This window comes from Ictidomys tridecemlineatus, chromosome 2 (assembly GCF_052094955.1).
Source record: "Ictidomys tridecemlineatus isolate mIctTri1 chromosome 2, mIctTri1.hap1, whole genome shotgun sequence".
NCBI classification, from domain to species: domain Eukaryota; kingdom Metazoa; phylum Chordata; class Mammalia; order Rodentia; family Sciuridae; genus Ictidomys; species Ictidomys tridecemlineatus.
In genome coordinates, this window is record NC_135478.1 from 22,328,030 (window position 1) to 22,354,186 (window position 26,157).

Consider the following 26,157-nt stretch of genomic DNA (forward strand, 5'->3'; position numbering starts at 1 on the left):
GTAGATGTCTGTTGAATAAATGAGTGAGTGACGGATGACAAGTTTTGTCCTTAGTATCCTATTGTCTATTTTGGAAAAAATCCATATGTATACACACAAAAAGATAAGTAATAATTTCTGTTGCTAGCTTTGAGAAAGTGGTCCAGGATATATATCATTGTGTGTATGCATATATGTGTGTGTGTGTTTGTACACGCACATGTGTGTGTGCAAGGAAAGTTTTATGGAAGACAGAACTGGAACTGGACATTGAGAAATATGCATTATTTGAGTGTGTGGAAGGATGACCCACAGTCTATGTAGGGAAGGACATGGGAGCAAAGGTGGTTTGGGAGGCCATCCTTGTGGCAAGTTGTGAATGTCAAATTAAAGTACAGAAATGTATGACTCAACTGGAGTTTCATCATAATGAAAGTACTTTGAACTCTATGGAATAAGGGTGATATTAACACATGATTTTTAAAAAAATTCCCTCCATTTCTTAATTTTAAAAAATTCTCATAAATACTACCTGAGTCCTTAGAAGAAAGAGCATCATACTCAAGTTAAAAAATGCACACATTGAAAGTCAAAATAAGAGTTCTTTATTCCATTTTTCATCTAACAAATGACAATCTGAAATAGTGTTGACTTTTAGTTTGTAGCTACTACACTTGCTGAAGTTCTTCTTATCTCACGTTGGAGGCAAATATTCCTGCAGCTTTTGTTTCTTTCCCCAAGTTGAGTTTTATGGCTGCTTGGCAGAGAGGCCTAAGACCTAGGAAAGAACTAAGGAGCAAATCATAGAACAGGATGCCTGCCGTGGTTATCAAAGATGCCTATGGGAATGGTGGGCAAAATACAGAGAACGTGCTAATAATGGAAAGGCAGGCTGAAGCAAAAGCCTAGTGAAGGCAATAAGTTCTGGAATGCAATACCCTCACTAGGAGTAAATGAGTTCTAGAAGAGGGCAGAGCATTGATGGTGAGATGTGCAGGAGGATACTCACACAGGTTGCAACCTAGGAACCAGAGTCCCGACTGGGAGCTCCATTTTGGGAATGGCTGCAGTGTTTTGGGACACTTCTGTGTATCTTCTGTGCTCTGTGCTCTACCTGCACAACAGAAGCCTGGCTATGGCCACTTTTTTGGGGAGTCTTCTCTCCCAGATACTATATTCTACCAATATGAAGGATTGCGATGCTTATGAGGCTGCTAAAAGAAAGTCTTGGTTAAGGGTCAATGGGAGAAAGTCACAAGGTAAGATATATGAGTGGATTAAATGCTTAATGGGTGTCTTGCCACAAGGAACACTGAAGGAGGGAAAATGGAAACTGAGCCCTGAGGTCAATTCTTCCATATAAAACTGTTATATTCTCAAACTCCTCTTCCTCTGGGGGATGGCCTGTCTCTCCTCTGTTTCCCAATAGATCAACAAATGGATAGAAGGGTGCCTGGAGGAGCAATGTGCACAGAATTGTTGAGGGATTCCCCAAGAGGCATTTTGGCAGAAGTCGGTATCCAAGCAGCACGTGACCTAGGTGTTTGACTTTAGTAGTATTTCCTGAAGGTAGCCACTTCACTTGCACTGCATGGTGCTCCCCAGGCTGGTTCTAGGGAACCCTGGGGCTCCGGGAACTGCTTTGAAGGCTCACTCAGAATCCACTGCATGGTCAAAGACACGCTCAGAGCGCCTCTTTGTCCTGGACATTGAACATAGGTACAAAAGAAATGCGAGACACAGCAGGGCTGTGGCTGTGAAGAAGGCAAGAATGCCCACAAAGACAGTCGGCTGTATGGGCAGGCGGATCAGGGGGCTCCCTGCTGGGATCTGGTTGGTCAGGCTGAGCATGTAACCTAGGGACCAGCCGATGCTGCTGTTCCCGACCTGTGGAGTAGAAGAGATGACTCAGTTCTCAGGGAAGGCATAAGGCTGGGATCCTATACCAGGGCACACCACTGTATACCCTGCAAGGCCTGCACAGGGAAATGTGGCCTGAGGAGGTCAAAGGGCTCACCCATGTTCAGACACCATACAGTACTACAAAGAATTGGGAGTCCCACCTTCAGCACTGCAGAGAAAACAGTTGGAAGAATGAATTCTAATAGCCTAAAAAAGGGACAGTTAAAAATAGTGAAAGCATTCCTATTGCCCAGGGGTGTCTGTGACTAAAGCAAGAAGACAATGAGCAATTTGCTGAACCCAGGGAGGTTCTAAGCACAGGAGATGAGTCCAAATGGGAAGCAAACTTTGCCAACTTCGTCTGGTAATTCCATCTAGTTTTGCTTTACATATTTTTAAACTGTTTTATTAGGCACATACATGTTGTGAATTTGTACCATTCAAAGTGAATGGAGTTATTTTTCATTGGGGGTAACCCCATCTGAAATGATGCTCTTTGTTTTAAAGAGCATTTTGTCATATATTGAATAACAATATCAACTTTCTTTTGGGTAGCATTTGCTAGATGATTGAAAACAAAATTTAAACTCTAAATTCTTCCATATGCTTATGCTTAAAGTATAACTGTTTCTCTTATAAATCATCTACTGATTTTTAAAAATCTAACCTGACAATGTCTGTCTTTCAATTGGTGGGTTTAGACCACTGATGATATATTGATATTATTTGGACTTCTTTACAATATCTTACGTTAGTGATTCCTACTAATGCTATTTTCCCATATTATTTTTTCCCTCTTTTCTTGCCTTAAAAATAATATCTGTATGTTTCCTTGACACAACAAGAATTTTAGGCTATTCTTATGTCCCTGTTTACTGTCACCTGTTACCATTCCTCTAACAGGTTAGAGATTTTCTATAGTTGGGTTATATGGATGGGCTTTTCTCTTTTACTTCAGTGTTAGTTTTATTTTTTAAATGCCATTTGTTTTTACTTTCAGTATTTTTGTAACATCTCCTGGGTTTATTTCTCTTCTTAGTTAGTTGCTGTTACCAAAAAATATTTTTAATTTAAGTCCTTGTGTGGCAAATCTTCCAAAGTCTTTTTATACCCTCATGTTTAAACACTAGCTTGGGTGCACAAACAATTCTTAAGCAGAAAGAATTTTAAACCTAGCATGTTTTCTCTATTCAAATTGATATTCAATAGAAAGCCATTCTCCATTCTTTTAATGTACTTTCCTGTTGGTAATTAGATTTGTTTGGAAGCAAAGCTTAAAGAGTACATGCCACAAACAGTACTTGATTCCAGACATCCCTGTATTTTTTGTAGATGACTCAATTTTACTTATGTGAAAATAGACAGTCACAGGCCTAATGCAGGATATTGATTAGTTTAATCTAATTATTGCCAAAGCTGATATTGAACAGACTGACTATGGCTTCACATCAGCCTTCCTGAAATGAGAAAGTCCTTCAGAATTGGGGAATGATGGCTAAATGTATCCCAAGGTTGAGTCCTGCCTGAGAATAAGGTGTGGTCGTGACAGCTGCCATTACAGTTTTTAAACATTTTGTTCACTTGATACTCATTCCTGTCTATTTGTCCGTCTATGAATAACACTGAGCCAAAATCTTCTCCATCCCTAAAGTCTTTGGCAGTTAAATACCCTAGGCTCATTTAAAGAGAAACTTCTTACTTCATGCTAATGTGCTAGTGTAAATCCCACATGCCTGAAGCCTGGCTCTTAATCTGACATCTGTGTAAAATGAAGAACAATTAGTTATTATCCTCTTGAAAATCAAGTTATATTTAGAACTTCTTTTCAGGAATGGAAAGGCTCAGATCTTTAACATACTTAGTTGTCACTCAACAAACATTTCCCAAGCAACTACCAGGATCTAGCCCTGGCACTGAAGGCTGGGTATATAAAGATAGTGAGACTTTGGCCCTTGCCTTCCAGTCCTTTCCTCAACTGGAACAGTCTCCTGTAAGCAACTCTGGTCTCCACTGTGTCTTCTCCCAGGAAGGTCAGGAGTGATCAGTCTGATCAGCTTGTACTCAGCAAATTTAAATCTCTAATATCCTTTTACTGTCTAAATTTCTTCCATTCTCTTTGGGGAGGAAGAAGAGAAAACAATCTTATGTCTTGACTTACTTCTTTTTCAAAACGTATTCGGGGCCAAGTCTCCTCTGTGAATTTGTATCCATTTATAAGCAAGTGGTAGATGTAGTGGGCTGAGAAGCAGTAGGAGCGGGCATACACCTCATCAAATTTGGGGAGCAGGAATGGGAGCTGAAAAGGAGGTTTAAGACATCTGAGAGGAGGAGTGGGCAGGTATACTTTACAATGCACATTTACAACACCTAAGGTTAACAGTCATATTTTAAAAAACCTTATCACCCAGAATTCTGTAATAAAAATGGCTATATTAAATAATGATGGGATTATGTAATATAGTGATTAAACAAAACCTATACAAGGTCACATAATAATAATCCCTAAGTCCCCTGAGTGCTTGTTATGTGCTGAACACCGTCCTTATCATTTTGCATGTGGTTAAAAAATTAATCCATGACATGGGTGTGAAGTAGGTTCCCTCATTACCCAGATTTTATAGATGTGGACATAAAAGAGCACAAACACTAAATTCAGGATAAACACACATACACGCAAAGGGAATATGCTCTGTTGCTATATTTCTTGTACTGACATTGTTCCTTTTTTTTTTCTTTTCTTTTGGCACCAGGGATTGAACCCAGGGGTGCCTTACCACTGAGCTAGAGCCCTTTTTATTTTTAATTTTGGGATATGGTCTTGCTAAGTTGCTTAGGCTCTGTTGCTATATTTCTTGTACTGACATTGTTCCTTTTTTTTTCTTTTCTTTTGGCACCAGGGATTGAACCCAGGGGTGCCTTACCACTGAGCTAGAGCCCTTTTTATTTTTAATTTTAGGATATGGTCTTGCTAAGTTGCTAAGGCTGGCTTTGAACTTGTGATCCTCCTGCCTCAGCCTCCCAAGCTGTTGGAGTTATAGGTGTGCATCATCATACCTGGCTGTACCTTTCTTTTAAATACTGACCTCACTCCAATCCTGGGAGCAGAAATTCCATGTACTTGAGTTGAAGGAGTCCAGGGAAAAACTCCCAGAAAGATTTAAAGCGCTGGCTGTATAGTAGAATCCTGCAAATGCCTGGAAGAAGTAGAGAGGAAATTTCCAGAATGGAATATGACATGGAGGCTTCAGGGTGGAGAAGAAGAAAGGGGTACCAGAAATGGAAAGGGGAGAGAGACATATTCTACAGGCACAGACAGAGATCTTTCAGGGGGTTGTGCTCTTACCACAAATGGCCCTTGAACCTTTGGCTGGTAAGTCCCATCAAAGGAACAGCCTTCTTGATCATGGCAAGCTTTGAAGTCAAATATGGAAGCCACCTTCTCCCTACACAGTGATGGGTTCCCAGTTCCTTCAAAAGTGATGAGGCTACTGGGGTCGTAACTTGTTGGCCTCTGCTTCTCAGTGCACAGGCTGTCAAATATGTGGTCCACAGTGAAGGTGGTGCTATAATTCCGAGGGTAGCAGGGGTTGGTGAGATTGGTTTCAGTGGGAGAATTCTGTGGGTACAAGAAGAGTGAGGTGTTAGGTGGAGGGCGAAGTCATTCCTTTTGGCAAATCCTCACTATTACTACTCTCCAATGTCAAGACAGAAAATGGGAAAAAATACCATTTTGTATCTGGGTGTACTGTATCCCAGCTTTCTAAGAAAGCCCTGAAGGGATGGGAAAGGTGCGTGTGAAGTTATCCTGAACCAGGCACAACGCTGAGCTCTCTCTCACTCTATTTGATCCAGCCCTTATGATAGCCCTATGAAGCAGGAAACTCCATTTTGGTGTGAAAACAGGTTATCTTTAATTTTTCATTTTTGAAGAGAATCTCTACCTAGTCAAATAATCTAAAGGGTACAAATAAGCATATTATGAGAATGAAGGCTCCCTGCCACCTGCTTCCAACCACTAGAGTCCTCTCTGAAAGCAGCTACTATGGCCAATTTTGTGTGTAATCTTCCAGAGATCTTATGTGCATATGCAAATATATTTTGTTTTCTTTCCTTTAAAAAAACACAAATGATAACACCTTGAATACACGTCTCTTTGCTTTTCTTATTTAAAATATATATCTTTGGGATCTTTCCATTCACTGTATGTGTAGATGGCCTCTTTTTAGTAACTGCTAGGGACACCCTCTAGCAGTTGATTGGGACTGGTTTCCAATCATTTTTCCAAAACACACCCACACACATCTCCTTGTTCCACATAAATCTTTGATCCATTTGTGATCTGTTTTATATAAAAACCAAGGCAGGACTGGGCTGGGTGTGGGTAGCACAAGCCTGTAATCCCAGTGATTTGGGAGGCTGAGGCAGGAGGATAGTGAGTTCAAAGCCAGCATCAGCAAAAGCCAGGGGCTAAGCAACTCAGTGAGACCTGTCTCTAAATTACAAAACAGGGTTGAGGGTATGGCTCAGTGGTCCAGTGTCCCTGAGTTCAATCCTCAGTACTAAAACAAACAAACAAACAAACAAACAAAAACAACCCCATTCAAAAAAAGAAAAACAAAAACCAAACAAAAAATACACACTGAGTCAGGGACCTGGTTTTACCTTTTCTAGATGGCTATCCAAACTTATCTGTGGTGTAAAGTGTTCTTTTATCTTATGGCAAATTCCTAACTGGGTTTGGTTCTATTTCTGGACTCCTTTTTATAAGGAATTGAATTTGAGCTCTATTCAATTTCAGAGCCATTAAAGTGTAGTACTTTTCCTACAGTAAAATCTGACTTACAACATTCAGCCCAACCTTGCATTTTACTGATGGGGAAATTGAGGTACACAACAAAATAATGCAATTGTCTAACAAAGGTCAGTAACAGGATTCTGCATAGAATTCTATAGTTCAACACTCATCCAATCTCACTCCCATGAATGTTTTCCAGAAAGATCTTCACATGTCTACAAAGGAGGTAATAAGATCCCTTTCTGCTCCAATGGTGTGAAAAAAAAAAAAAACCTGTGATTTTTCACAAATTGTTGTAGCCAATTTGGATTCTAGTATACCTGGGTCACCTTATGGCTGAAATATTTGTTGAAAGAGAAAAAAATCATGTCAATCAACTTGGTGTTTAGTATCAACTTCACAATCTGACTTATAGTTTTTAAATGACTGAAATAGTATAAATCATGTATGGCTTGGCATTTATGGCTTGTGTTCTGTTTTATATAAAAACCAAGGCAGGATTGGGCTGGGTGTGATAGCACACGCCTGTAATCCCAGTGACTAGGGAGGCTGAGGCAGGATAGTGAGTTCAAAGCCAGCATCAGGAAAAGCCAGGTGCTAAGAAGCTCAGTAAATACTAGTTATCATTTATCTTTTGTTCTTGAATTATTTGTTATGGCATTAAGTTCGATCAGCCAATGTGACAATTTAGGTGCTCAAAAATCAACAGTCTTCACCATTCCTAGTGTTTGAGGACGCTGCTATGGTCAATCAATGGGTTTGAGAGAAAAGCTCCACTAGAAAACCACACCATAATTTGTTCTTAATGTAAATCCAATTGAAATTGGAAAAAAAAAACAGAGACTATAAAAAATATGAAAAAAACTGATAAAAACTACAAGAGGTGGATGCATAATAAATGCATGTATAGAGATATCACAATGAATCTCATTAATTTGTAGAATTAAAATGTGTTAATTACAAGTAAAAAAATTTAAAAATAAACACACAAACTACATTTAACAACAAAGGCACAGAAATGATGAAAACTATAAATTTTACTGAAGGCTGGGTACAGTGGCACACACCTGTAATCCCAGCTGATTACTGCAATTAGGAGGCTGAGGCAAGATCACAAGTTTGAGGCTAACCTTAGCAACATACCAAGATCCTGTCTCAAAATAAAATAAAGAAAAAAAGATGGGGCTGGGGTTGTGGCTCAGCGGTAGAGCGCTCGCCTAGGGTGTGGGAGGCCCTGGGTTCAATCCTCAGCACCACATAAAAATAAATAAATAAAAACAGAGGTATAAAAAAGACTTATAAAAAAAGAAGAAAAAGAAAAAGGGGTTTGGGGAATTGCTCAGTGGTAGAGCATGCCTGGGTTCAATCCCCATTACCATATGAAAAATCTTATTGAAGGGTATAAACCAAGAACTAAATAAATGAAAAGATATTAATAATTCTGGATAGAAATTCTTAATATCATTAATAATTTTTACCAAACAAATATATATATATATATATATATATATATATATATATATATATATATTAGTTGTAGGAGGACACAATACCTTTATTTTATTTTTATGTGGTGCTGAGGATCGAACCCAGTGCCTCACGATGCTAGGCAAGCACTTTACCACTGAGCCACAACCCCAGCCCAAACTGATATATTTTAAATATAATTTTACCAAATATAATTGCCAAAACAACTGCCATCATAATCTCAATGAATAATTTCTTTTTGTTAGTACTTAAAATGATTTTGAAGTTCAAAAGAAACAAACTGCACTGACGTTGGGTTAATATTAGTGGCAGCCTTCCAGCTGATATCCCAGGTAGCCTTCTGTGCCCCCGGGCTTCACCACAATGATGGAATTTGGTTGCTCTACAGTCCCACCTATTAAAGGATATCCAGATGCCTAATATAGACCCATCCGAAAGAAGACTGTGCCTGCACAAGCTCTGCCTCCTCTCTTTCTAGCAAGTATTTCTCTTGTGATCACTAATATCATTTTGTCTGCACCCAGGGGAGTCTCAAAATTCTCAGGCTGATGTAGCTATTGGCTTAAAACAGTTTGTGTCCATAAAGGGATCCCAGGTCTTGAATCATTTATAAAGCATCTGGAACTCTGGATCTTCCCTGGACTTCTTACTCAAATTCACTGGAAAGTGGTCAAAAAACACAGTGAGAATTTAGACACAGAAGAGCCAATTAGAAAATGCTGTTATTTCCAATCACCTTCCAACTGAAGTGAGAAGGGCAGGCACTAGAAATCAGGGCACACTCCCCTGGGCTCAAACCCTCAAGGAAATACCTGCCATCCCCCAGCTCAGGTACCTGCAGGAGCATCGCCAGAAACCTCTTCTCAGCTTCATTCCGGCCGTAGCACTGGAAGCTGTGTGTGTACAGCGTGTATGTGTAGCCATACAGGGACACCTGCACGATGTCACTGATGTTCAGCCCCATCTTCTCTTCTGCCACGAAGGATATCTGGGTGGAGGCACCGCCCAAATCCAGGGCGCCTGTGGTTTCCACTCCATGTGGATGCACCCACATGTGCCACAAGTTCTTCTGCACAGTGGGAAAAGGAAGTGAGAAGAAAGGCCAAAGGCACCATCTCTTGCCCAGGGATCTCCGCCCAAGACCCAACTCCTCTTGCTAAGAAGGGAACATTAAGGACCACTTCTCTCCTTTTATTTCAGGGGTGGTGAATTCAAATGGTTCCAGGAGCTTGGCAGATAACACAGATGAGTCATAAATGAGTGAAACAGATTAGGTGTTTGGCGTGGGGACTGGTGGGGATTGTGACAAGCTAGTGAGTCCCCAAGCTGCGCTCTGTTGCCATGCAGGAAGGGGAGTCCATGGTGACCATTTCCTCCAGTGGCAGATGTGAGGATATCAATGTGTAGATTTTCATGTGAAATTTCCCAAATATTAACCACAGCAATCAATTTAAAAAGTTTAAAAATACATTCAAGCGGGGACAAAATGGGACTTGGATAGGATAGGATCTGAGTGCCCTCATTCTGGATCCTCTGCATCATATATAACATTCCTTTGCACCCAAGGAGCAGGAAGTGTAAGGACCGGACTGTAAAGAGGCCTGGGAACACAGAGTGAGGACTCCCTCTCTCTCTGGGGATTCAGGGAAGCAGACTGACTGAGGGTGCTGCAAATTCCAGATGGCCGTGGAGCCTTCAAAAGGTCCATGTGCAGTAGCAGGATTAAATTTAGATCCCTCTCCCCAATTTCTAACAAGCTAGTGAAGTGACAATATTCCCCCTCCTCCATGCATTTGGTCCTATTTATGATCCATGGTCCCTCCCACCCAGCTCTACGTAAATGCTTTTTTTGAGCAACTGTGTTTCCCTAGTGCACACACGGCAGGAATGCTCCATTGGCGGGTATTTCTGCTTAAACTATCTCCCTCAAGGGACAAGATAAACAGCAAGATTAAAAACCATGCATTTGTTTCCACACACCTCCAGGAAATTTCCCATTATATAGTTGGCTGAAATCCATCCATATACCCCTTCCTCTTGCCCAGAAATGATTTGAGCACCCCTAAAATCAAAAGGCTGGGACTTGAAGTAGTTTTGGATGCTTGCAAGGACTTCATTAGCTGCTGTTTCATTTTGCAACCTATGCGAGGCACAGAACACAAAAGGCTGAGTGCCTAGACGACACAGTCAAGTAGTCTCCCTCAGGTGATAAGGGAAACCCCCACAACCCCCGGCTGGCATTTTTCCAGATGTGTGCAATACACAGGCAATCTCTTTTGCAAGTTGAAGCCTGCCAAGGCAATTGAGAAAGCAGTGACCTCTTAAACTGCCAAGCAGGAAAAGAGTTTTCCATAAAAGTACAATCTGTCTTCCCCAACCCCACCTGCTCCTGTTTCATTCTCTAGCAATCAGCTAATCAAAAGAGCCATCTAGTCAGGCGTGGTGGGTCACACCTGTAATCCCAGCAATTTGGGAGGCTGAGGCAGGAAGATCTCAAATTTGAGGCCAGCCTGGGCAATTTAGTGAGACTTTGTCTAAAAGTAAAAAAATAAATAAATAAATTGGGGATGTAGCTCAGTGGTTGAGAATCCCTGGGTTCAATCCCCATTACTAGAGAGAGAGAGAGAGAGAGAGAGAGAGAGAGAGAGAGAGAGAGAGAGAGAGAGACAGAGACAGAGAGACAGAGAGAGAGAGACAGAAACAGAGAGAGAGAGAGAAACAGAGAGAGAGAAACTAGGGAAGGCATGGGGGTTGTGTAAGTAATCTCTTAGGAGGCAGGGGGGAAAGCGGATAAGGTTGAGTTTTCAGCTGTGCCTGCTTCACCCTTTGGGAGGGCTTCATTTTGAGGGGATTTGAGAGTCATTACAGCTGTCACTGGATTAAAACATCAGTATTTTGACCCACAGAAGAGAGGCAACATGGCATTATTAGATCACCCATGACATTGAACTATTATAGCACCTATCTGCTGCCATTTTCCCTATAAAAGAAAGCTCACTTGGGAGATTATTTCCCCCTTCATCAGTGGTTTAAGCAAACCCGGGGGTACTGGCTTACTCTTGGCTCAGGAAGAAGAAAAACCAATGCTTCAAGCCACAAGCAAGAACAGGGGCACTTCATGGAGAAGACTCAATCCAACTGTGAGCATGCTGTGATTTCTCTTTATGATCATGTTAAAGCACTTCTGTCTGTTCCTATTTTCTTCATGCCCAAACATGCATAATTTTCCATGACTGGGATCATGGACAAAGTGCCTTTGGAGCTGAATGAGTCTTGTCTACTGGTGATCAAGATCAAGCCTCGCTTCCAACACTTGGAGCAGCCTCTGTTGTGAATGGATTTATGTTTGATGTTTCTTTTTATTGCAAGGTTAAGGAAATACTCTATCAAAGGTGGGGGGGGAGGGGAGAGAAGGGAAGGAGACATTCAAAAACCACGCCACTGGGGCTAAAATTCATAGCTGCAAATTTAGCATGAGTTTATGGAATGAAATGGGATGTCTGTTTCATAACAAGTCCAAAGGGCTTTGACTGATGTGAGAAGCAGACATCCCATTGTTTGAAAGCAGATTTCAGGGACACTTTTGTGCATGGGAAGAAGCTACATAGCTAGAGGTCCCACTTATCACACATCTTAGCGGCTGTTCTCGGTGTCAAAACACTTCTGTTTTCTAAAGCAGATGTCGGTCATCTTTCTTTTTCCAGAGTTCTCAGTAAAATCACAAAGGTAGAGGGAATCAATTTTAGAACAGTTTCTTTCTGCATTTTAAAATAAAGACTAAATGTTTCCCAATCGTGAAAGCCTAAATTTAAGGCAGAATATGAGCTTCTTTCTCTTGGGTTTGTTCCCAGAAACAGAGATGTGTTCTTGGCAAGATTCAACACATTCTTGGCTATTTTGGTCATGGGAGCTCCTTGGCCCCACTCAGCCTTTACCTCAGCAAGCGCATCCCAGCCGTGGCTCCTAGGTAAATGCGGGTGGATCCGTGGAGGTGCTCTGGGACCTGCCCCTTGACTTTTAGCATGCAATCCTCAAAAGCTTTGGGAGCATCTTGAGGGTTATTCCCATAGCTGGAGATACCAGAACCTGAAAAGCAAAAAATCAGTGTTGGTCAGCATTCCCCAGAACCAACAGCAGGGACACAGCTTTTCAATTAAAACAACAATGTCAACAACAGAAAAAAAAAATCAGCTTTGGAAATTACTGGGTTCAAAATTACTAGTTTGAAAACTGGGAGATATGCTAAGTCATAAGAGGTCACAGTGATGGGTCCACTGTCAATCTCTGCAGGGAACAAACTAAAGGTGAAAAAACATGAGCCTAGGCTTTCTTTCAAGAAAATGTTTTCATAATGTAAGTTTTAAATATAGATAAAAGAAGAGAGAATGGAGTAATGAAGCCCATACATCAAGCTCCCAGTTTGAACAACCATTCTTTTTTAAGGGCCTCGCAAAGTTGCTGAGGTTGACTTTGAACCCGAGATCCTCCTGCCTCGGCTACCAGAGCTGCTGGGATTACAGGTGGCTCCACCACGCCTGGCTTGAATAAATGATTCTTATTGCATCTGTATTCTCTCTTATTATTTCCTCACAAAGCAAAGTACACATATCATTTCATTCCAGTACCTTGGTATGTATCATTAAAATATAAGAATTCTTTTAAAGAAGCATAGAGTTTCATTATTATACCTGTAAAAATTGGAAGCCATTTTAAAATTTTGTCTCATTTTTTGATTGACACATAAAATTTGTACATATTTATTATTATTTTTTCTTGTTATGAGGATTGAACCCCCTGAGCTACATCCCCTGCCCTTTTTTATTTTGAGGCAAACTTTTGTTAAGTTGCCCAGGCTAGCCTCAAACTTGCCATCCTCTTGCCTCAGCCTCCTGAGTCGCTGAGATTATAGGCATGCACCACTGTGCCTGGCAAAATTTGTGCATGTTTATGACTTACAATTTGATATCTGGATTTATGTACATATATTGGGCAATGATTAAATCAGGGTAATTAGCATATATATCACCTAAACTTTTATCATTTCTCTATGGTGAGTACATTCAAAATCTTCTCTTCAACTATTTTGAGAGATACAGAATGTTATTTTTAACTTTGAGCAATCTTTCCATAGCTCCCCCGCCCTCTCCCCAGCCTCTGTGAACTTTCAACCTCTATGAGATTAACTTTTTAGAGTCTACATGGGACTCAGATCATGCAGTGTTTGCCTAACTTATTTCACTCCATCCATATTGTAGCAAATGAAAGGATTTCATTCTTTTTTAGGGCAGAATAATATTCCATTATGTATACAGAACACATTTTCATTATCCATTACTTTAACAATGAATGTTTAGGTTGATTCCACATCCTGGCTACTGTGAACAGTAGCTAAGGCTCACATTGCCTCCATACTCCTTCTTTCATACTGTCTGTCTCTTTTTTCCTTCCTCTGTTCTCCCTCCTTCTCTCCATCTCTTTATTTGCATAAATCTGTATATTCATAAATTCCCTATGTTGCGATATTAAATCTCATTATTGGTTCAGTCCTTCCTATCTATTTTACTTGTAATCATTAGAAGCTGTACTTGCTCTTTTTGTTCAGGATTGCTTTGGCTATTCTGAATCCTTTATTTTATCATATGAATTTCCATATGAATTTAGGATTATTTGTATTAGTTCTGTGAAGAATTGGTATTTGGATGAGAATTGCATTGAACCTGTAAATTGCTTTTGGTAATGTGGCCATTTTAACAATATTCATTCTGTCTATCCATAAACATGAAGGTCTTTTCCCTTTCTACTGTCTTCTTCAATTTCTTTCTTCAGTGTCCTATAATTTTCATTGTAGAGGTCTTTCACATCCTTGGTCAAATTTATTCCTAGATATTTTGTTACTTTTTGAAGCCATTGTGAATGAAACTGTTTTCCTGATGGTTTTTCTCAGTGGATTCATTCCATTGTACAGAAAAGCTATTGATTTTTGTAAGTTGATTTTGTATCTGGCTACTTTGCTAAATTTGTTTATTAGCTCTACAGTCTTCTGGTGGAACTGTTATTATAGGATATATCATTTTCAAACAGGGATAATTTGACTTCTTCTTTCTTATTTGTTTCGCCTTTATTTCTTTCTCTTTCCTAAATTACTCTGGCTAAAATTTCAAGTACCTTATTGAATAGGAGTGGTGAGAGTGGACATCCTTGTCTTATTCCTGATTCTGGAGGAAATACTTTTAGTTTTCCCCATCTAGAATGATGTTGACTTTGCAATTGCTGGAGGCATCACAATACCTGATTATAAATTATACTACAGAGCAATAATAACGACAGATTGGTGCTGGTATATAGACAGATAATGTAGACTAATGGCACAGAATAGAAGACACAGAGAACAAACCCACACAGCTACAGTCATCTGATTTCTTGACAAAGGTGCCAAAAACTTACAATAGAGAAAATCAGCCTTTTTGACCAGTGGTGCTGGAAAAATCAGATATCCATATGTAGAAGAATGAAACTAGATCCCTATCTCTCACCCTGTACAAAAGCAAACTCAAATGGATCGAAGATCTGACTATAAGACCAGGTCTTTGGTGTTAGAAGAAAAAACAGGAAAACACTTCAAAACACACTGACTCAAGAGGACCCCTATATCTCAGGAAATCAGGGAAAGAATCAACAAATGGATGGCATCAAATTAAAAAGCTTCTGCAGGTGATAGAAATCCCAGTGATTTGGAAGATGGAGGTAGAAAGAATCATAAGTTTGAGACCAGCCTGGGCAACTTAGCAAGATCCTGTCTCAAAATCAAAATAAAAGGGGCTGAGGACATAGCTGTAGTACAGTGCCCCTGAATTCAGTCCTTGGTATAAATAAATAAATAAACAAGCAAATAAATAAATAAATGCTTTTACATGGCATAACAACAACAATAACAAAAAAAAAAAAAAAAAGAATGAGGGAAAATCTTTTCTAGCTGTTCTTTGGACAGAGTTTTAATATCCAGAGTACATAAGGAACTCAGACAACTCAAAATTTTTTAAAAGCAAATAACCCAATCAATAAATGGGCAAATGAACTGAACTGACACTCATCCAAAGAAATACAGAGCTGGGGTTGTGGCTCAGTGGTAGAGCGCTTGCCTGGCATGTATAAGGCACCACATCTAAATAAATAAAATAAAGGCCCATTGACAACTAAAAAGTATTTAAAAAAAGAGAAAGAAATACAAATGGTCAACAATTAGATGAAAAAAAGGCTCACTTCTTTAGCCATCAGGGGAATGAAAACTAAAACTACACTGAAATTTCGTCTCACTTCAGTTAGAATGGCAAAGCATCAAAATTACAAATAACAATAAATGCTGGGGAGGATGGCAGGTAAAAGAAACTCTTATACTTCGTTGGTGGGAATATAAATTAATACAGCCACTATGGAAATCAGTATGGAGGTTCCTCCAAACACTAAGAATAGAACTACCACATGATCCAGCTCTATGACTCCTTGGTATTTATCCAGAAGAACTAATGTCAACATACTCTAGAAATACATGCATACCCATGTTTATTAAAGCACAATTCATAATAGCCCAAAATTATGGAATCAGCCTTGGTGTCTGTCACAGAATTAAGTCACTTGCAGGAAAATGGACAGAACTGGAGAACATAATTTTGATTGAACTAAATCAGACTCAGAGATAAAGTCTGAGCTTAAGTAAGTCCAAGTTTAAGAAAGGAAAAATGCATGTTTTCTCTTATATGTGGAAGCTAAAGGGGGGAAACAGGCAAAAACGGGACCTAATGAAAGTAGAAGGGCGATCGCTAGGATAGAGGAAGGGAGGTCAGGTGAAGGGAGGAAGGAAGAGTGAGGGAGGTTATTCTTATTGATGGCCTCATCTTTGGCTAGTGGGGTCCTCTTTAGTTTGGCCTCTGAGATCTTTTGACATGACAGATGACTTTGAGAGCTTCTTTGCTTTCTGATACATTGTACATTTCCTGCCCCAGATCTGGGATCAGCCGTTTCTCCAAGGATCCTTGGTTCCTTGAACCAAGAAATAGGATTTAGTATCCAAAATTTGAGAGTTATGGTTCACTGCAAACTGTGAACCACACCTAGAAAAAACCTACTTCCAACTCAAATTCAAAACTACAAAATTTTACTTAGTCTCTTTAATCTGACATTTTTAGCTTCTTTTTCCTGTGCTAAACATTAAGAAACTCCAACATAACTCATTTGCTTTATTTCATAATCCACACACCAACAGTCTCTGTATACCAGTGCCAGCACTCCCAACAACTGTAAGATTATTAAAATGAGTTTCTGATTTTTTAAAAGTTCCTTTTGTTCTTAGAGATCCCACTAGGGATATACAGTCAAATGACTATGTTTAATCATTTAAAAATAGTCTTTCTGTATTGCTACACCAACAACTTGATAGAAACTTAGGCTAGTTCATTACATTTTGCTTTTGATTTAAGAATTGATTTTTAAAATTTTTTGTTTTATCATTATTAAAATATTTACATAATTCTAAAACCAAACCTACAAAACTAGATTTAGTCAGAGGCATCTAGTTCCTTTTCTTATAAGTAGTTTCTTTTTGTAAGTTTATCTAATATTTATTTAACATAAGCAAATATATACATATTTTGTAACCTTTAGATGAATGGTAGCTTACTATATATATTTTTCTGTACTTGTCTTTTTTGTATTTAACTTTTCCTAGTGAGCCTTCCATACTGGCCTGTAAATGTTCCTCATTCCTTTAAGTAACTGCATTGGCTGCCATTGTGTGAATGTAACTTAGTTTGTTCTACCAGGCCAGGGTCTGAGTTTAAGTAAGTCCAAGTTTAAGAAAGAAAAAAATGCAGGATAGACAAGGAGAATGGAGAGAATACTGCCCTTTTAGAACTTTCCTTGGTCCTTTGGGTATTGTTAGACCCATTATTCTCTTCTAAAGGCCTTTCTTGATTGTTTCCACTATACAAACCATCTTATCTGGATATGAATTGATTTATTTACTTATTATTTGGTGAAAAAATTCAGAAATTTATTTTTACCCTCTAGTAGGTAGACATGAGTTTCACATATGTTAATTCCTATTGCTTATCTCTAAATATAATAATTATACTTATTCTTAAGCTTCACCCCTTTTTAAATGCTTTTTACTGGTGTATTTTAATTATACATAAGAGTTAAGAGTGGGGGACTCATGGTAACATATTCTTACATGCACATGACATAATTTGAATTCCCCCACTACTATCCCTCTCTTTCCCCTCTTCCCTCCCACTGGACCTCCTCCACTCTACTCCCTTCTATTTTCATGAGATGCTCCCCACCACATTTCTTTTCTTTTCTTTTTTTTTTCTCTCTAGCTTCCACATATAAGGAGAAAAACACATGATCCTTGACATTCTGAGTCTGGCTTGTTTCACTGAATGTAATGGTCTCAAGTTCCATCCATTTTCCTGCAAAGGCCATACTCTGTATGAATGACTAAAACTCCATTATGTATATGACATTTTCTTTATCCATTTATCCATTGATGAGCACCTAGGCTGGTTTCTATAACTTGGTGATTGTACCATAAAACATTTTTTTTTTAAATCCTGAGAACTCTAATTACAAGTTTTACTTGGATATCTCCATTAGGATGTACAGACATAGATTTCATCCACAGTGCTAGATAAGCAAGGGCAGGCTTTTCCAGCCTTGGTCAAGGTCAGAACCTTCTGACCTTGGTGGCACTGGCCACCTACCATGGACAAATGACAGCAAAACAATTGTGGGTTGATGGGCACCAAGGCATGATCTCAGAAGTTCAGCATGGAAGGGGCTGGTAAAGAGCTCTCATAACAATATTAATAAATAAATAAAGGCTGCATATATATGGATATATGTATAATTTTAATATATAAGATATACTTTAAAAGAAGATATTTTCTCCTTTCTGAAAGGTAGGATTATGGATGATTTTACTTCCATTTTATTTATCTGTATTTATTGATTTTCATGCAACAAAATGTGTTATTTTGTAATTAGAAAGTTACATTTAAAAAGACAACAAACGTGGGATCTGTTTCTCAATATTAACATATGAGTCAGGCAAATTCTTATGAGATTAGTTAGCAGTATTTTTAAAAATTCTCCTTCCAAAATGTCAGTAAATCTAACACAAACAACAAAACTATGCAGAATGGCATCAGTCAGTGCACATGTTACTTATTTTCTTTTCTAAGAAACTAGTAAAATGCGTCCCCATAGACTGATCACTCACTTTCAACAGTTAGTTGAATAATAGCCAATTTTATTTTCATCTACATTCTTCTTTTTTTTTTCCATTCTTACTAGACTTTAAAGAAAACCCTAGACATTACATCAATTAATCTGAAAACACTTGAGTATGTTTCTAGAGTTAGGGAATTTTTTGGTACTGGGGACTGAACCCAGAGGTACTTTATTACTGAGCTAGATCCCCAGCCACCTCCCCACCTTTTTTTTTTTTTTTTTTTTTTTTTTTTAGCTTTTAATGGACCTTTATTTTATTTATTTATATGTGGTTCTGAGAATGGAATCCAGTGCCTTACACATGCTAGGCAAGCACTCTACCACTGAGCCACAACCCCAGTCCCCAAGCCCTTTTTATTTTATTTTGAAGCAGGGTCTTGCTAAGTTGCTGAGGCTGACTTCAAACTTGGATCATCTTGCCTCCGTCTCCCTAGTTGCTGGATTACAGGCATGTGCCGCCGCTCCTGGCTGACATAAGGAATCTTAACCTAGTCATAATTCTTAAAAAGTAACCTCACTGCTGGGCACAGTAATCCCAGAGGCTCAGGAGGCTGAGGCAGGAGGATCACAAGTTCAAAGTTAGCCTCAGGAAATTAGTGAGACCTTGAGCAACTTAGTGAGAATCTCTCTCAAAGGAAAAAAAATTTAAAAAGCAGGCAGAGCTACAGACAACAGCACAAGGATCACCAGCCTAGACAGTGCCCAATGAACTCAGTATCTGAGGACTGAGGACCGATATCCACCAGGGACCCCCAAAGGGCCTGGACACCTGGTAATCGGTGCTGGGTGAGCAAATATTCACCAACCTCTTCAGACTGGCCAGGGCACGCCAGTCTTGGGAAGTTTGCAACTGAGAAACCAGAAACCTAAATTATCCTTGGAGAAGCCACATGCCCTAGAGAACATAACACTTGCCAAACTTCAGCTCTTTAATTTAAGCTTCAGTTTGTGACCTTCTGGTCCCCGGGAGTATATATATGGATCCCTGAGGCTACTGTGATCAAAGAAGACAAGATCCATTTCTGGATGTGCTGTGGGCTCCATAACCATGTCATGGTTGGCATCCAGGGTGGGCTAAGTACTTTTTTCTAAATCAAGTATGGCATCCAGGGTGGGCCAAGGACCCTTTCTCTAGGAAAGTCCTAACTTTCCCTACAGTTAGAGGACTATGAGGAATTTCTGCTGAATCCTCTCTCAGGTTTAAAGACAGAAATTCTGTCACTACAGGACAGAACAACTATACCCAAGAAGATCCACCAGGAGCTCTGGAGTATGGAACTCCATGAATAAACAGTTAGCACTTATTGAGTGCTTGCTGTATACCAGGCATTTGCTTTCTCCCTTATATATATTGTGCAGTTTAATCTTCCATTCATTCTATGGGAGTAGGTATTGCTCTCACTATTTGTTTCTCACCTCAGAAATGAGAAGGTCAAGGCTCAGAGAGATTCAGCAACATTCCAGAGCTCATACAGTAGGGACGAGGAGAAGCCTCCATCACAGTCCTTCACTATCCTCTCTTTTCTAAAGGAGCAACCTGATGCCCTCTCATGCTTGGAGGTGAAGAAATGGCTCAGAAGTAAGCTGAACTAAGTGAATCCAGGATCACTGGCTGAGATCAGAGCAAGGAAACTGCTTGCCTGTGTTTGTGGAAGACATTATAAGCAATACTCAGAAAACATCCAAGAACCTCCAAACGGGCCATGGAGATGCCCCTTCAAACAAAGACTTATTGTCCCACCTTTCAGCTCCTTCAGAGTTTGCCTCAGCTGCAGAGAGCTGTCTCACTCAAGATCTTGTTCTTCCCAGGGCTAAAAACACCCAGCGACAATGGTGATGGGTCCTGCAGCCCAGCCATTCCCGGCATTTCAACCCACTGCAGGATAACTGATCAGCTGGAGCTTTATCAGGCATTCACTGAAGTTTGACTTCTTTCATCTAATTCTTCTGCCTCCTTCCTGCCACCAGAACACTCTCAGTTATTAGGATCTCCATAAAGTACCTTACATCCCAAACTCTCTCTTGACCTCTGCTTCTGGGAAACCTAACCTACAATATCTGTGCCCCAGGAGAGGTGAGCTCCTGGCCATCTTCCTGGGAGGGCAGATCACAGCTTACCTTGATTATTCAAATAAGATCCTTCATCTCCCTAAGGGAAAGACAAATCATCTCCAAGAAATTAAAGTATTTGGGCAGCTCACTGAAGGAAATGATGGAGGCTGCCTGGGGCTGGGAGGATAGGCCTGGTGTCTCTGACTTGTAGCCTTGAACTAAGGGTGTACTTGTAGCCCATTCAGGACTCACTAGCTGGGACACTCCAGGCCAACTCAAAGATCATAATGCTTTAGAGGGAAAGAGAACGGCTTAAAAAAAAAAAAAAAAGACATGCACACACACATACTGACTGGGCTTGATTGTGTGGACTGAAGACTTAATTGTTAAAGGAAAAATTGCAAAACTTTGATAGAACAATATCTTTCTGACCTTATGATAGGGAAGGAGTTCTCAAAATGTACAAAAGAACAAAGAATAGAGGAGAAGAGTGATTATTATACTGACATAAAAATTGAGAACGTCTATTCATCAAGATAGGTGAAGAAACTAAAAAAGACAAACTACGGTCTATAAGAAGATATGAGCAACAATCTATAATAATATTCACAAAGCATTCATATTCAGGATGTCTTAAAAATTCTGATGAATAAGTAAGAAAAGTCAAGCAATTCAGTAGAAAAATAACCAAAGGACATGCACAGGCATTTCACAGAAAACAGAAAAGGCCATAAATACATGAAAAAATACATGACCTTATTAGCAACCATGGAAATACAAATGTCCATTAAAAGGGAAAAGTAAATAAGCCAAAGGCTATTAGTATCACCATTCACAAACCTTAACATTGAGTTTCTACATTAACCCAATGTTAGTGAATAAAGCAAATTATAGGAAAATGTTTGATCATGTGCATACACATTTTATTTTTTCCCCCCAAATCAGTAAAAACTAAAAATTTAAGACAAAACTATAAAGAAGAACAAGGAAGATTTCATATCTTAGCTATTGTGAATAGTGCTACAATAAACACGGGAGTGTAGATATCTCTTTGATATAATGATCTCATTTCCTTTGATTATATCCAGAAGTCAAATAACCAGATCATATGGACAGATCTATTTTTAGTTTTTTGAGGACCCTCCATACTGTGCTCCATGATGATTATACTGGTTCACATTCTCACCAACAGTGGAGAAGAATTTCCTTTTCTCTTATATCCTCATCAGTGGATGAATGGATAAAGAAAACAAGATTACATATATATATATATATATATATATATATATATATATATACACACACACACACACACACACACACACACAAACACACACAATGGAGAATTACTTTGCCATAAAAGGAATGGAATTATATATCATTTGCAGCAAAATGGATGGATCTGGAGGTCATTATGTAACATAAATACACCAGACACAGAAAGACAAATACCTCATGTTCTCTCTCAGATGGAGGAGCTAAAAGCGTAGATATGAATATAAAACAGTGATTACTCGAGGCTGAGAAGGATGGTGAAGGGAAGAAAGTGGGAGGCTGGATAATAGGTACAAAACACAGAAACAGGGATGAATCCTAGTGTTCTGCAGCATAGTGGGATGATTGCAGTTCACAATGAACTCTTACATATTTTATGAATAACTAGATGAGAGAAGTTTGAATCACACTCCAAACATAAAACAATGACAAAGAGATGGAAACATTAATTAGCCTAATTTGATCAGGGCAAGTACTGAAATATAGGTATACATGTATTGAAATATCACACTGTGCCCCAGAAATATGTACAATCATTATAAAAAAAACTAAGAAATATTTAGAGAGATGGAAATGCCAATTACCCTGATTTGATTATTATACATTGTGTACATGTATCAAGTTATTACACTGTGCCCCATAAATAGGTACAATTAAAATTAAGATAAAAAGAAGAAAGAGCCAGGCATGGTGGTGTGAGCCTGTAATTTTAGCAACTCAGGAGGCTGAGGCAAGAGGTCAGCCTCAGAAACTTTGCAAGGCCCTAAGCAACCAAGTGAGATTTTGTCTCAAAATAAAAACAATAAAAAGGGCTGGGAATATAGCTCAGTTATGAAGGAGGAGGAGGAGGGAGAAGAGAGAGGAGAAAGAAAGAAAGAAAGAATAATAAGTGAATAGTTAACATAAAATTCAGGACATGTTTTGTTGGGGAGGAGGCAGAGACTTAAGTGGAAAGTAATTAAAGTTCTGACAATATTCCATTTCAGAGCATGGCAGCCTATGGGAGAAATCCATTTTGCTACCTCAGAGAACTGAGACAGTTTTTATTTTTTTAATTTTTCAATGGTTGGTGAGGAAATGAAAAGAAAATAAAGTTTGGTGACATGTGAGAATTAGAGAATTATATGAAATTCAAAATCTCTTGTTCATCTATAAAGCTTTACTGGAATAGAATCATCTCTGTTTATGAGTCGTCTATGTCCCTCCAAACCCACTTCCTCCCATACCCAGATACCACCTCCCCCTGTTCGGAAAATTTCCTATGTATTTCTTATGTTTCAGCATGTCTTATGAGCACAAGGGCTGACTTCCCTTGTTCTGAATGATCTTCTCAGCAAACAGAATTGGAACAGAAAGGCAGTATTTCCTTCCAGAACAAAGGGCAGGCAGGCTTTCCAGCCATTATAAATGGAACAGGTTCCTTAATCTCAGAGTTTCTGTTCTGTGATACAGCCCACTATCTGGCTGTCTTTATGTTATCCAGTATAAACTGGGAGCTGGAGAACCACTGCAAGAAAATGCCGACACTCTGGCCAGTTCTATTACTGTAACAAACTATCTTTTGTTTCTGAGCCAGGAGTCTTGTGTCTTTTACCAGCAACTCTACAAGTACGGTGGGGTAAAGTCTCAGACTATTCACAGTCCTTGACAATTCCCCATGTTTATGGATGAAAGAAACCAAAGCCCAGAGAGGAAAACAGGTAGGATTCAGGTGACCCCCCAAGATGAGCAGCAGCTTGAGCAGAGGAACTTGTATTTTTCCGATTCCCACTCCAGGGCTCACTTGCCTGACTCAAGGTCTCCAAAAGACTTAGGATTTAACCTTGATGCTCCTTGGGCCTCCTGGCCACACTTAAGTCCTTACCTTTCACACTGCATTTGAAGGTTTGACTGACCACTCCAGTATTATTCTCCTTCTCTGCGGGCCACTGATACACGTAGACGGTGGTTCTAGAAGATCCAGCATCCAGCACAATTCCATACTGAATAAAAAGGGAAGTGAGAGTCAGAATAGCTTGGGCCTCATGGAGGATTCATTTCCCAGTGGGCCATTGAGAACCCTGAATACCTTAATTCACATTGCTTCATGTAGGTTGAGGCAACCTAATGATAATGATTGTCTCCAAGCCATCTTTGGCTCCTTGGACTGTGGAAAGGAGAAGAGGTAAGGTAGGAGAGGTTCTAAGGCATGGTTCTCAATGTTGGCCATGTTGCGAGTCCCCCAGGGAGACTTAAACACCAGTGAGCAGGTGGGTAGCAGGAAAAAGACAGAGTTTGGTATGAAGGCATGCTGAATCAGATTTTCAATTAATGCTGAATAAGATGCCCAACCTCTCTGAGTTCTCTCGTCTTTAAATGCTTTACTTTTAGAAATAAATAGAAGACCATTTGCCTAAAGCTTAGTGGCTGCTCAATAAAACAGGCTCTTATCATATATAGAAAAGCCAGGCAAGTAAAATAAATAAAATAACAAAGCAAAAAACAAAAACAAAGAAAATATGCTCCTCAAATTTACAAATCTAATTTATTGGATTAACCCCTGTTATATTCCTTTTTTAATGGTCTTCTGTGCATATGGCTTCATATATATACATATGTTTAGATTTTAGGTTTTAAAATCCAAATAGGATCATTCTCTAGTTTTTTGTTTTTGTTTTTGCAATGTTCTTAAACAGTATTTCATGAACATTTCTTCCTGCCAGGAAAAATAGACTAATATCAACATTTCAATATATTCATCACACCCTCTATGAGATATGGAACAATTTACTTAACCAATTCCCCAATTCCCCGATTCTAGACAACTTTCTCCTATTACAAATGCTTGCTTCATGTGAACGGGGCCAAATTCTTTAAAAGTTGCTCCAGCTTCTGAATCACAGCTTCTCCATTGTATTAAACTAGGAAATCCTGTGTACATTGGTATTTGAGCTGGGGGCAACCTCTTAATCTCATCTTCTCAGTCTGATGAATGTTGATAGGAATCCTGACATGACATCCCTTGTGGAGAACAAGAGTAGCATTGTTCATAATCGTCCCAGGTGGAGATTGAATGGTGAGATTAAAGTGCAGGTCAGAACTGAAGGTAGGAAGGGAACCAGACCTCAGTGTCTCAGCCTCCTCCCTTTCCTCCGTCCTGTTGCTCACCTAATCACTACCCTTCCCACAGCACCTGTCATGCCTGCTGCAGACCCCATAAAACAAGACGCCCCAAATATTTATTACAACCATTTACATGGATGCATGTTTTCTCGATGTAAGAAGCCAGAGCTTCTGGGCAAAGAGCAAAAAGAAGGAAGAGTGTATATTCTTGTTTTCATTCCAGCTGAGGGTCAGCTTGCAGAAGAGGTGGAGCAGCCAGAGACTGCTCAAGTGGCTGTTCCTCCAGCACTTGCTGATATGCAGACAGGGCCAGCCCCAAGGCCCAACTCTATTTCTAACATGGATCTATCCCCCACTGATATTTCTAAAAATGGAAAAATTAGTCTTTAACCAGTCTTCAGAGCTAATTTGCCTAAATCAGTGGAAGTCATGTGGATCCACTGGAGGAGAGGAGATGGGAATGATTTTTTTTTTTTTCAGTTCAGCTAGTCAGGTGATTGAACGCTTGGATGGAAAGTAACAAGTAACCCTCTAATGTGGTGTCAGAAAAAGGCGTGGCTTGCACAAGGATCCAAAGACACACTCAGTGGGTTAACTGAAAGGAAAGTCTTCCGTTTCGCATCCCCTGGTCCAAACACTTAAAAAAAAAAGACTGTGATTGTCAAAAGCAAAAGCAAAGTTCATGAGGTCAGCTCTGTTAGATGTGCTTATTGTCATTACTAAATGATAAAAATAATAATAGTAGGGATGGGGATATAACTTGGTTGGTAGAGCGCTTGCCTCACTTGCACAAGGCCCTGCATTCAAACTGCAACACCACCACCATCAATAATAATAATAGTAGTCATTATCATCATCATCATCATCAACAGTATTGAGCACTTACTATATATTAAGAACTTTGCAATCGGCTTTAGTAAGTGCTATTGCCTTTATAAGGCAGGTGTAATCATCTTCCTTATTTGACACAGGGGAACAGACCTGGGATCAATCTGTAGTCATAGTTTGCCTCCTCTAGGGGGTTCCCAGGAATTCAAGGGGTGATTGTTCAGGCATAGGTGCTGAACTGTTATGGCGCTGTAGTCCTCCTATGTTTAGATAGAAAGTTTCTTAAAAGCATGCTCTTAGGTTAGGGTTATGCAGAACTGGCTGGATGAGAGGTGGACCAAGGGCTTTCTAGAAAGGAAGAAACCAATTATCCAATTTGTTCTTCAAGATGTAGATCAAAATGGGCCCCACAGCATCAGAAATCCAGGCTGCTGAGTAAGGCTCGATAA

General features: G+C 39.5%; 1 protein-coding gene across 3 annotated transcripts in view; it reads right to left on the bottom strand.

Annotated features, from left to right (window-relative positions):
- Positions 1 to 561: 561 nt before the first annotated feature.
- Entpd3 (ectonucleoside triphosphate diphosphohydrolase 3) overlaps positions 562 to 26,157 on the bottom strand; it is a 33,984-nt gene continuing 8,388 nt past the window's right edge. For all 3 annotated transcript variants that reach the window (XM_005317405.4, XM_021732400.3, XM_078038097.1), the window contains 8 exons: positions 23,643 to 23,760; positions 12,100 to 12,250; positions 10,145 to 10,304; positions 9,000 to 9,233; positions 5,225 to 5,497; positions 4,965 to 5,075; positions 4,040 to 4,177; positions 562 to 1,866 (listed from right to left, as the gene is read on the bottom strand). In XM_005317405.4, the coding sequence (XP_005317462.2) occupies positions 1,630 to 1,866; positions 4,040 to 4,177; positions 4,965 to 5,075; positions 5,225 to 5,497; positions 9,000 to 9,233; positions 10,145 to 10,304; positions 12,100 to 12,250; positions 23,643 to 23,760 (1,422 nt within the window). In that variant the 3' untranslated portion in view covers positions 562 to 1,629. The remainder of the gene's footprint in view (positions 1,867 to 4,039; positions 4,178 to 4,964; positions 5,076 to 5,224; positions 5,498 to 8,999; positions 9,234 to 10,144; positions 10,305 to 12,099; positions 12,251 to 23,642; positions 23,761 to 26,157) is intronic.